The sequence below is a fragment of the Nannospalax galili genome, unplaced genomic scaffold, assembly GCF_000622305.1.
Source record: "Nannospalax galili isolate Female #2095 unplaced genomic scaffold, S.galili_v1.0 scaffold640, whole genome shotgun sequence".
NCBI classification, from domain to species: domain Eukaryota; kingdom Metazoa; phylum Chordata; class Mammalia; order Rodentia; family Spalacidae; genus Nannospalax; species Nannospalax galili.
In genome coordinates this window covers 201599-213428 of record NW_008346088.1, presented here as the reverse complement: position 1 = coordinate 213428, position 11830 = coordinate 201599, and the positions used below count along the sequence as shown (strand labels likewise).

Here is an 11830-nt window from a genome sequence, read left to right as displayed (position 1 = left end):
TTTTTTTTTTTTTTTTTTTTTCTGGATGCAATCCAGTAACATTCAGAACAGGCATTTTCATTGGCCGTCTTTCCAGATTCCTATTTACAATGTGATGAGGTTTGAATTTCAAGACAAACATGACTCTTGGACATGTAAATTAGTACCAGCCTTCAGGCTCAAATTTGAATAAATTAGGTCAGAAATAAACAAAATGAGCCTGGCAGCAAGTAGCTTTCGTATAGTGATGTGACTGCTTGATACTTAATCTCCCTGCAACTCCTGATTACTATAATTTCTTGGCAGCTCTCTCTTCTCTTCTTTCAGATTCTCATCATACAGGTTCCCTGTTCTCCCTAATTCCATGTAAATTAGGCCCCTTGGCTGACCTTCCATTGCTGCAAAGTCTGGCTTGCTCACAGGGCCTCGGCTCACTGAGAAGCTATTTTCTGCCAACTCTCCCTGCCTGGAACACATTCTTGATCCCTTCTATCACACTAACACCAGCATTCCTTATGTGCCTGCTGACATCACTTCCTTCAAGAGCTCTGAACCAGGAAGGGAGAACCAAGGAAGTAAGCACAAATAAATAAATAAATAAATAAATAAATAAATAAATAAATAAGCATAAACAGGTTATAGGAAATTCCCCCAAATCCCACTGTGACCCACCCACCTTTTGATCCACTGATTTCTACTGAGAGCCTGAATAACAAGATACGTCTAAACAGTGCCCTAGACACGCTTTCTCCTAACACTCATCACAATTTTTAGTCATTTGTTTATTTTTCTGATAGAACATAAGCTGTTATGGTGAAGAACATTGTCAGTTCAGTGCTCTCTCCCCAGGTCTAGTACTGTACCTGTCACATGATGAGAATGCAATAGAAATTTGATCAATGAATAAATATTTCTGTAAGGATACCATAGAACAGAGGTCTATAAACTCTAGACCATAGGCCACATCTCACCTGTTTTAGTAAATAAAGCATTACTGTGTCATTATCACATATGCTCATTTACATACTGTTCTTGCTAGTTCTGAGCTATGGAGTAGCATTTAGAAGTTGTAGCATTAACCACATGGTTTATCTGACACTTTCCAGGAAATTGTTACCAGTCCCTACTGTGGAACATACACTTAATCCTGTGCAGTATAAATTTCACTATTGATTAAAGTAAACTCTACTTACAGAACACTTTGAATTTCTAGCTAGAGACCCAAGGTAGCTGTTTTAGTTTAATTTCTGTGCTGTGATAATGCCCTGACAAAAAGCAACTTAGGGAAGAGAGGGTTTATTTAGCTTGTACTTCCAGGTTACAGTCCATCAAAGTGGAGAAATCAGGGTAGGAACTCAAAGAACCTAGTCACACCATTGTCAAGAGCAGGGAGAGAAACAAATGTGTATATGCCTGCTTGCTTGCTTGTGCTCAGCTCAATTTCTCCATTCATACACAATTCAGAACACCTGCCTTGGAAATGGGTCCACTCACAGTGGGCTGGGTCTTCCCACATCAATTAATTTAGACAACCCCACACCAACATGGCCATAGGCCAACCAAATGTATATAATCTCTCACTGACACGCTCTTCCCAGGGGGTGCTAGGTTGTGTCAAATTGAAAACTAAAGGCTATTGTCATAGTAATTTCTGAAGATAGAGCTTTGATGGCTCAGATACTTTTTAAACTAAGCCATTGTTTGTGACTTACAAACAAGTAGGCCATTGTGACTCCTTGAATTATTCACAATGTCCTAAGAACAGGAAAACAACTGAGAAGGAAGTCGAAAATGCATGGATCCAAATAGTGTTTTCCTCACACCACTTTAAAATTTAGATGCAGTAGAGCATTTATATCAGTTAAGATCTCTCACAAGCAAAAACACTTTTTTAACTGAACACTTTTTCCTTATCAAGATATGTTTGCTCATTTAAGGACTGACATGTCAGCAAAAGAGTAAGTGATATCTGTATCTTCCATGTTCAAATACAACGTTGCTTGAAACAAATCAAGTGAACCCATCTTGGTTATAGAGTTCTTAAAGAAGACGCAACTTCAAAACCAAGCTATTTGCACCAGCACAATCATTTAAGTGACCTCTGTTCCGCAAGCCTTTGTCATGATTGTGGTTCTGTCTTGTAGTTTATGCCAGGTTGCCATAAAACTCAAAACAATGACCTTGAGTGGATGGTCATCAGAATAACTTGCTGGGTGCTCATCAATATCAAGTGGCAACTCTAGTAGTCAGGAGGGCACAGCACATAGATGTGAGCTAAGGAGACAGGTCACTGTATCCCACATCCCAGGAATCACTAGTAGCCTCAGTAATGGTATCCATGTCATCCCCAGGTACACTGCTGCCTGCCACTGATTATTGAGTTACTGATAGACAATCAACTGTCTAGAAGGATGTTTGACCAACACTGATTGTTTATATTTTCCTTTTCCATTTGGAAGAGGCTCCACAAATATCCTTTCTTCCACATGTGAAGGGCTTTAGCTGGACATTATTCTTGGATTACAGCTGCAGAAAGCTATGATCCTTTTTCAACCTGCCCACTTTTAGTCACAGTGTTTTCTGAGTGTGATATTGAGTGTGCCATTTTTCTAGTTCTTTCTTTGAGGTTTTATGAGATCTCTTCTTGCTCCAAAATGCTTGCTTGTGTAATTCTAAGGCATTTCTCTGAGGAAAAAAAAAAATCCGTATTTTTTTTTTATTTATGTATTCTTGTCTCTCTATCAACCAGACCTTTCCATTTACAATGGTGTGCCTACATTTGCATGTAGTGACAGATGAAATGACACCCTGGCAATATCAAAATATGTAGAAGGCCCTTTTGCAGCTGACTGACCAACAGAGAAAGAAAAGAGATGATGGGAGGCACTTGGACAAGCTTAAGTAGTCACTGGGCCTCCCTAAAAGTTCTGCTATGCTGATGAGTAAAAGCCAAGAGAAGCGCTGTAACCACTGAGATGAGTCAAAAGTAGTGTGGTCTGCTACTTAGTAGATAAAAGAGGCAAACACACCTATTTCTGTCACATAAATTTCTCAGGCTCAAAACTTATTATAAAAAACTATTTTCTAACCCGTCTTCTCTTTTTTTTTTTTTTTGTATGAATATCTAAGGCCATTTGGACAGCAGCAGCGGGATCTCTCCCTCCAGGATTCCATGGAGTTAAAGAAGAGAAAAAGAAAATGTGGACAGGTTTCCCTAAATCCTCAAGTCCAACTTCCCAACACTTTGCAGCCCATCTGTGTTTCTGTCAGGCTTTAAGTATTTCGGTGTACACAAAGATGTATGAAGAATCTTTCAGCTTAAATGGTAGAAATCAATCCATCTCACCGATTCCTCCTGACGTTCCAATTCTGATCATGGTAACGTCACAGCAGCGTGCGTGGTGCAGTAATTTGATGAGTTCGTGCAGCATAATAGGGAGGGGATGCCCATCCCATGCTGTTGAGAGAAGAGAGAGTCATTATGCATCTCACAAATGCGTAAGTGAGCAGGACGTATTTTTTTCTTCATTACAAGTTAACAGCCCTTGTATAAATTTACATAATCATTAAGATTGTGCGGGTGCTGAGAAAAATATAAGTCAACTCTGATGCCTGTATGGCATGCTGATGGATGTGTCCATCTGTGAGAACCAGAGAGAGGCATCTTGCTGTCAGTTGAACCCAACTCCTCACTGTCAAGAGCAGAGGTGGGATGGTACAGCGTACAGGTGTGCCAGAGCAGCCCGTTTCTCACCTCTCCATGGAGTTCTTTCCAGTGAGCTTCTGTGACGAGATTGGTTTTGTTTTTGTTTTGTTTTTTCCCCACAATTGACATGAAATGGAGGAAACATATCTGGCTTCCATGTTACTAGTCTTACTTCAAACTAGCAAATGAAATAGTGAATTAGTTCTTTGTTCAAGTGTGACCTTGATCATTTGCTGATAATTCCATGTGCATTCCGAAGGACTCTAAGAGAAAAATGTGGCTTCAATTCCCACTTAAGAATTTGAAGCTTATGTTGAACATCTGAGCAAATTTAAAGTGCTGTAGATCATGATGATAGCCTGACTTCAGTATTTAGATCAGTGCAGCCAATGTCACCAGAAGAGGGGTCTACACAGACTGGAGGATTTAGGGATTCCCAGTGGTTATATTAAGTTCTAACAACTCTCCAGAAAGATTTTCCATATTGTGATTTGTAGAAATTTGACCTGAGTTTACATTAGTGGCTAGTTCATTTCTAGCCTGACAGCAGAGTTGAACCTTTGTGTATTGGCCATGGGTACAGAGATTTTGGAAAACCATTGGAGCTGTACCTGAGCTCCCTCCTCATTGTCAACAATATTATACCATAGAAGCTCTGAGCCTCTGGCATCACCGTGTTTTGATTTCCATCCAATATGCTCTGATATCTGAAAGCATCATAAGACTCCCGGAGCCAGGAATCAAATCTGTATTGATTTGTGTGCTCAAGATTAACAAGTTTCAGGTCTCGGTATAGGCTCTACAACTAATGAATGAATAAAGTATCATTTTTCTCAACTGTAAATTAACAGGATGAGTTATTACTTTATCTATTATATTCCTTCTAAATCAGAAATGTGGTAACTTTATGATCAGCGCTTGTCTTTCAGTATGATGATAAAATTACAAATGGATTTCTATGTTTCTATTAAAATCTCTTCTCTCTGCGTCTTAGAAAGATATCTCTTTCTCTCTCTCTCTCTCTCTCTCTCTCTCTCTCTCTCTCTCTCTCTCTCTCTCTCTCTCTCCCCCTCCCTCCCTCCCTCCCACCCCTTCCCCACCGAGGTCTACTAGAAAGGAGGACTGACTCTTCAAAGGGCTGCTTAGTATTCTGAGTGGCTCAAGCATTTAGGTCATTCTCCCTGACAGGACACCAGGGTCAGTCTGTTTGCTAGCTTGATACATTATACTGAAGCTTTCTGCTCATTCAGGGTAGTTTCACTTTTTTGGGTAAATTTTACTATTTTTATCTTTATTTACTATACAAAAAAAGAACAAATAATTATAGACAAATATAAAACAAATATAAAAGACTTTAACTGAAAAGTTAACAAGACAGTATCAGGGATATTCAGCCCCTTCTAATGCAGACATTCTATAATATTTATTGAATGAACAAATTAATAAATGAATGAATTCTGCTATTTGCTGCCAAAACAGGTTTCAGGCATTCTTGGCCTCTAGGGGAGATCAGCTTGACTGCCCCAGTGATACTGTACACTACACTTTTTCTTGTGTTACTCCAGGCTGCTCTATGGTCAACACTCTACCACTGAGTAATTTGAGTGATCAATGAATGGTGACTATCCCCTGGTATAGAGGCTACTTACAGCTCAGAGCTTTACAATTGTCACACCTGTTGGGCTCACACCCTGCGCCCTGCTAATGACCCCTGCTAACGCTGCAGTGTACACATATTGCTAGCCTCCAGCTTTTGCTTCAGAGTACAGGCCTGTGCAGAGGGACAATCTGAGCAGACAGAGTGGGTGGCTGTGTGCAGACACAGAGGGGAACTGTCTGTGAATTATTCTGTTTTCATCTTCTCTTCAGACATACCGTGTCCAGATATGCCAGCATATTCTAAATGAGAGGAGAGCAAGTCACAAGATCTTTGTTTGTTGCTTTTCAGCAAATGTGCTAGTATTAAACACTAATCATTCTGAAAATTTGCCTTGTACTAAAAGTTCAGCATTCCCAAAGCTGGATTAAGGACAGAGGAGTGAAAACAACTGGAAAGGTGAACATAATAAGCAATTCAAAATAGAAAGAGGGATTGAGGGGCTGGAGAGATGGCTCAGTAGTTTAAGAGCACTGGCTGGTCTTACAGAGGACCTAGATTGGGTTCCCAGCACCCACACAGCAGCTAACAACCATCTTTAACTCCAGTTCCCAGGGGGTTTGACACCCTCTTCTGACCCCCACAGGCACTGCACTCACAAGTGCACTTACATACATGTAGGCCATACACTCATACACACAAAGTAAATAGAATAAATAAAATATTAAAAAAGAAAAAGGGGTTGGAGTTTTTTTTTTTTTTTTAGCTTGACTAGTTAAGTAGTAACCAAACATACAGGTGACCCTGCATGCTCTGCTCTGCCCTGAAGATATTTTGCAGTCGTGCATGCATTCCTTATGTGAGAGTGCAAGCAGAGGGGGAAGAGAACTGTATGTAGACAGTCCCAGCTTAGTCTCCAGCCAGCCTCTACTTACACTGACGGATAGCACAGGGCCAATTTTGAACATGCAGTATCTGTCTGTCCCTGCACAGATATCTTCAATGTCTTTACCATCTCCCTCCAGCCCGAGCTCCTCGTGCATAAACAGTGCAAATGCTTTCATTCTGTTGGGGCTTCCGCCAACGCAGACAAACTGTCAATAAAAACAAAGAAGTCCCTAATGTAATAACTGGGAAAAGAAGAAAGGTCAGAATTCAGCTTTGATGTTTTTTATTTTACTGCATAGTTAATTTACTTCAGAGTGTGTTTAGATGTCCTAGGTTGTGTTTGTGAATTAGTTAATTTGCATCATTAACCTATAAAAAAAGACAACCAGGTGCGATGATTTATGTACTAAATTAGTGAAGAAAATCACATCATAGTAAGTGTTGACATTGTTCAAAGAGTATTTCCTGGTGGTTTTGTTTATCATAGCATCAGCCTGTATCATAACTGATATCATCAGCCTGGTGGTGGGCACTCAGACCACAGTTGCTCAGAGTGAAATACCAAGGATGTGAAATGTAAGTGATGGTAGAGCCAAGGAACAGCTGCCAGCTCTACTGGTATTTTCCAATTCCCCATCCCAACCATAAGCTCCTATTGAAAAATGTACTATGACAACTAAGAACTTTAAAGGACTCATGTCAAGACTTCCACTCATCGTTGAGAAGAGTTTTCATGGACCAAGGCTTATTTTTGTAAGACCAGAGGTGTACTGTAGTATTTCATCCATTCCAGTGACTGGGTTTTGTTTTTGTCATATTTTAGTATCTGTGAAATTAGGGTAGATGTTGTGATCAAAGGCTTTGGTGCATGAACATAGGGAAACGGAGACTTTCAGGCCACTGGAAGCTTCCTTATGTGAACTTTCAGCAATAGGCAGTCACACACAAGACCCATGACAACTCAATCAGATAAGGGCCCAGCGTGGAGGGAGGGGAATGGGTGGCAGGCTAGCCCCAGCATGGGAGCTGTTGGCAACTGATTACTGTTAGGAGAGTACATCTTCCTTAAGATCTCTAGATAAGCTGGCTAGACCTCAGTGGATAAACTTATACCAAAGGACATCTGAGCACAAATGCTTGACCAGATAGGACTTAACATATATGACAGAATGCATGGGGTCTGGTGGGGGGAGTATGTGGGGACATGGATGGGGGAGAGGGTCTAAATTTGATTAAGAACTATTGTATAAAATTCACAAAAATTCAATAAATTTTTTTAAAAGGTGTCATATCTAATAAAATATGGTATAAAATTAGCAGTTGTTTAGCTGGGCACAGTGGTACATATCTATAATCAATATTCTGAATGTGGACACAAGAGGATTGTGAGTTTGAGGGCAGCCTGGATTGCAATGTGAGTTGGAGGCCAGCCTGAGCTATGCACTGAGACATTTTCTCAAAACACAATTATAATTGCTAATGCAGAAAGCTGTTAGGGATACATGAGCCCCAAGGATGGGAAAAGATGCCAGACATGGTAGCAGTATGGCTTATTGCTGGCACAGCTGAGTAGACAGCTGGGTAAACACCAGGCTGGGGTCAGCAACAGAGGACGAGCAACAGCAGAGGATCTTAAGGCCAGGAAGAAGGAAAGCAGCAGTGTGCACAGAAAGGTGAGGTGTCAGGTAGAAAGTTACCCAGAAACTGATGCTACACTGTGGGTGTATTGGGAAGCCCAGTGCTGTCCAAGAATCTGAGTGCCCACCCTCTGAATTTAGGCGAACCTGGCTTTGAGTTCCAGCCCTATCCCTGATTAACCAACTTGCTCAGTGTCACATATGAAATTTCTATGTGCCTCAGACCATCATCTCCAGTGCTCTGAGGGCTTAGTCAGGTTGAAATGGGATTGCAAACGGCCAAAGACGGAACTCACACAGATTCTGTTTCTCAGTGTCCACAAATAAGGACTTCTACTTTCCATATCAGGTAACAATTTCCTGGTCCTCCTTTAGAGCTCACTTATTCTATTACAGAATTCCATACAAATGAAGCTCATTCAAATCCTCTGGGGTTGGGGGTAGTTAGTGGTTCCTGGTTGATGTGGGCAGCATTGGACAGAGGATCTGAGAAAGAGTGGTGAGGTCCTTCACAGGCATGAAGGTCTAAGCCAATTCCTAACTGAGGTTGCAGAGTAGGCAGTCCCACGTGCAAAGGACTGACTGTAAGTACTGGGTGGTCTGATTACACAATGCATTCTGCTTCCACTTAGCAATAATTCCCATGCATGGCACGCACTCATTCTCAATTCTAGGACATAATTATCCTTTAATCTGGGCCCTCTGCTTCTTGACTACCCTTACTGTTGTCTTTCCCGAGGCTTCCAAGAATTTCTCTGATGGGGCCTTAAGTGATGTACTGCAACACAGACTGGGCAGCAAGGGGGGTAAGGCAGACCATTGTTTAAGGTGAATGTCTGTTATTATTGATTGTTCATGGTTTTTCTCCTTTCTTGCTTTGAGTAGTAGATCTGACTCAAGAGCTGAGTACAAGGAGGTTCTTTTTAATATATAAAATACAGTAGTTTGAAAATAAATTCATTTGTGTGGTGCCAGCATGTGTAAATTACAACTATTCAGATTGACCATAAAACTGAAACAGATGTTAAAATAGCCTGTGGTTTGAGTTCAGCTTTGAACTGTAGATATTGCTGTAATCAACAGGAATTCTGCATATCTCTGGAGACATAAAGATGAGATGCATAAACAGACGCAGCTCAGCTCTTGAAGCTGACTCCTAAATCAGGATTACTAAGCATTACCTGCAGATGCAATTTTCAGTCTGGTTGCTTTAATGAGAAACAACATACAGCTGAGGACCACCAACCAACATCGGCCTTCAGTGACAGTGACTGTGATTTATAATGTTCCTAACAAGATGATCTTTGTCCAGGTTTTAACAAAGAAGACAGAAGTACATTGGTAGGGAGTAAAAGCATCATAAAAATACGTTGAGTACTTTGTTTAATGATCTCTAGAACAAAGCCACTTTCAAATACCCCTAGTAGCTCAAAAGACTGTTATGTTGTGTTAATTTAGTACATAATTGCAGTTTGTGGATTTTGCATGAAGAAAGAATGTAAACATTTTAAATGCATATTACACAGTCTTATAAAGCAGTGGTTTTCCATGTTACTTAAATTTTCTTGGATGAATTAAAGGGTACCAGTTAGTGATTTTATAAAAGGCATCTATGAAGACATGATAAAAGATATATTTGGATACTGAGTTTGAATAATAATTTCCTAGCATCCTCTACTGTATTTTCCAATTGTTTCCATTTCCAGTGAGTATGGCAGAGACTGATGAGTTCAGTGCCAAGTCTGCTTCCTCTGCTCTCTGGACTCATAGTTAACGCTAACTTCCAGCTAGACAAGGCCATATGCCTGGGTTCCAGCCACTAGACGTGAACAGACGTGAAACATGCCACTTCCCGCCTAACCCATAGATGCCTCCATTCCATGGGGATATGTTGGTGATTCTCCATGTCATCCTCTGCCATCTGCTGGATGGGAGTGGACACCCAGGGAAACTTCCAGAGAAACACCTTGAAGGTGCCAGAGCAACAAGAAGCAAGAAGCCCAGGCCCCTGGACCTCCCCTTGGATGGGAGCCATCCATCAGCCAGGAACATTTGCTTTACACTTGATAAAGTGAGAAGTCAATTTGCACTGTATGAAGCCACTGAGACCATGTAGTAGCAGTAGGAAAACCTTAAAAATATAGCAAAGATATGAAGGAGCAGGGTGATTGTCAGAGTCCTTTGGGTTTGTTTTTTTGTTAGTGACAGGGTCTCATGTAACCCAGGTTGTATTCTTACTATGTAGCCAAAACCAACCTTGAACTCCTGACCCTCCTGCCTCCACCTTCCAAGTGCTCTGATCACAGAGATTACAGGCATATTCCACCATACCCAGCTCTTTCAGGCTCAAACTGCACACCCTAGAGTTTTCTCTCCCTTTTAAGTTAGTGCTATTAATAATGATCACCATCTTTGGGGGACAAGGCTGAGTTTTCAAATATTGGTGGATTATGTCCTTGTTTTTTAGCCAGAATTTCTGCCCTGGTATTTAAGTGACTCAAGAAATTGAACCTTCAGTGTTCTCACTCTCAAATGAGAAAGTGGCTGGATGAAGGTAAGTTGCTGAGGAAACCATCTGTGAACATACAGCCCATTCACCTCCTTCCCCAAAACACTCTGGCTCCACTCTTGATTGTCTCATGTTACCTGATTCTGAATCTACACACGCACACACCAAAATTTTTGCTCCTGTTCATCAAAGTAGAAGGATCATTAGCGTTGTTCTCTGGAAGGACAAAACATATCCTAAATGGAGCATGTCTTTTAGTCAAGCGAATCTACTGGTGGGTAGAGCATTTAAGATTCGATAGTGGTTCTGACAAACAGAGTGGGCAAATGCACTGATGTAAATCCAGCCAGGCAGAGAGGTAGGAAGGTAAAGTTCTACCTTCTGGGATTATAACAGAGATGAAACCATTGGCACTCATGTGTGTGCATACATGCCTGCATGCACATAATATGTGCTATTCTCAATTTTCTCATCTCTAAAACAAGTTCATCTACTCCAATGGTTTCCCAGAAAGTTAGAGTACCAAACTGTAGTGCTTAAAAAATACAGGAAGAACCAGTAGATGTTTTATCAAAGAAACCTAGGTTTAATCCCAGCATTTTCTTTCCCAGCTGTACCTACTGCAGACAGATGAACGTATCATGTATGTTATAATACCACATACATTCTGGATCCCCAGTTTCCTCATCTATAAAGTGAAGACCATAGCTACCCATTAGTTTCTATGGGGACTGAATAGTACACTATCCCAGTCATCAAAGACCAGATACCAAGAAGGCATTCCATGAATGGCAGAGGAGAGACAGATTCCTAAACACACAGCTAATAGACCACTCTGCATCAAAAAACTCCTTTCTTCTTAATTTATTTAATTCTAGTGTATCTTACTTTATTAATTATGATCGGCCTTCTATTTTTCGGGATCATCCCTAGATAAAGATCCTGAGAAAAATCACTATGAGGCATGAACCTCTCACCTAACATTTGAATTCAGGTAAAATCCAGTTGTTGAGTACCACAGGCAGCTTTGATTAAAGATTCTTGGAGCCTAAATATAAGAAGCAGTAGAAGATGCAGAGGTTACATTAAAAAGATGAAGCTGGGCGGGGCGTGGTGGCGCACGCCTTTAATCCCAGCACTCGGGAGGCAGAGACAGGCAGACCTCTGTGAGTTTGAGGCCAGCCTGGTCTACATAACGAGTTCCAGGACAGCTGGGGCTACAGGGAGACCCTGTCTCAAAAAGACACACACACACACACACACACACACACACACACACACACACAAAAGATGAAGCCGGAGAAGGATGTAGGCCACACAAAGGCAAGGAGCTGGAGTTGGGAATGGGGAAAGGAAAGGGCAGGTTGTGCTGCTGCCAGGAAATGCGGAAACACTCACATGTGCTCCCCTAGAGATGGAGGGAGGAGACAGCAGAGCACCAAATAACAATGGACATCGCAGATCCCCCTCCCTTCCTTCCTTCCTTCCTTCCTTCCTTCCTTCCTTCCTTCCTT

At 41.2% G+C, this 11830-nt stretch overlaps 1 protein-coding gene across 1 annotated transcript in view; it reads right to left on the bottom strand.

The window, feature by feature from the left end:
* The window catches only part of Upp2 (uridine phosphorylase 2), a 34200-nt gene that overhangs the window by 13293 nt on the left and 9077 nt on the right, over positions 1-11830 (bottom strand). Inside the window, 3 exon segments of the mRNA XM_029568017.1 lie at positions 3326-3415; positions 3418-3436; positions 6218-6376. Coding sequence (XP_029423877.1) covers positions 3326-3415; positions 3418-3436; positions 6218-6376 — 268 coding nt within the window.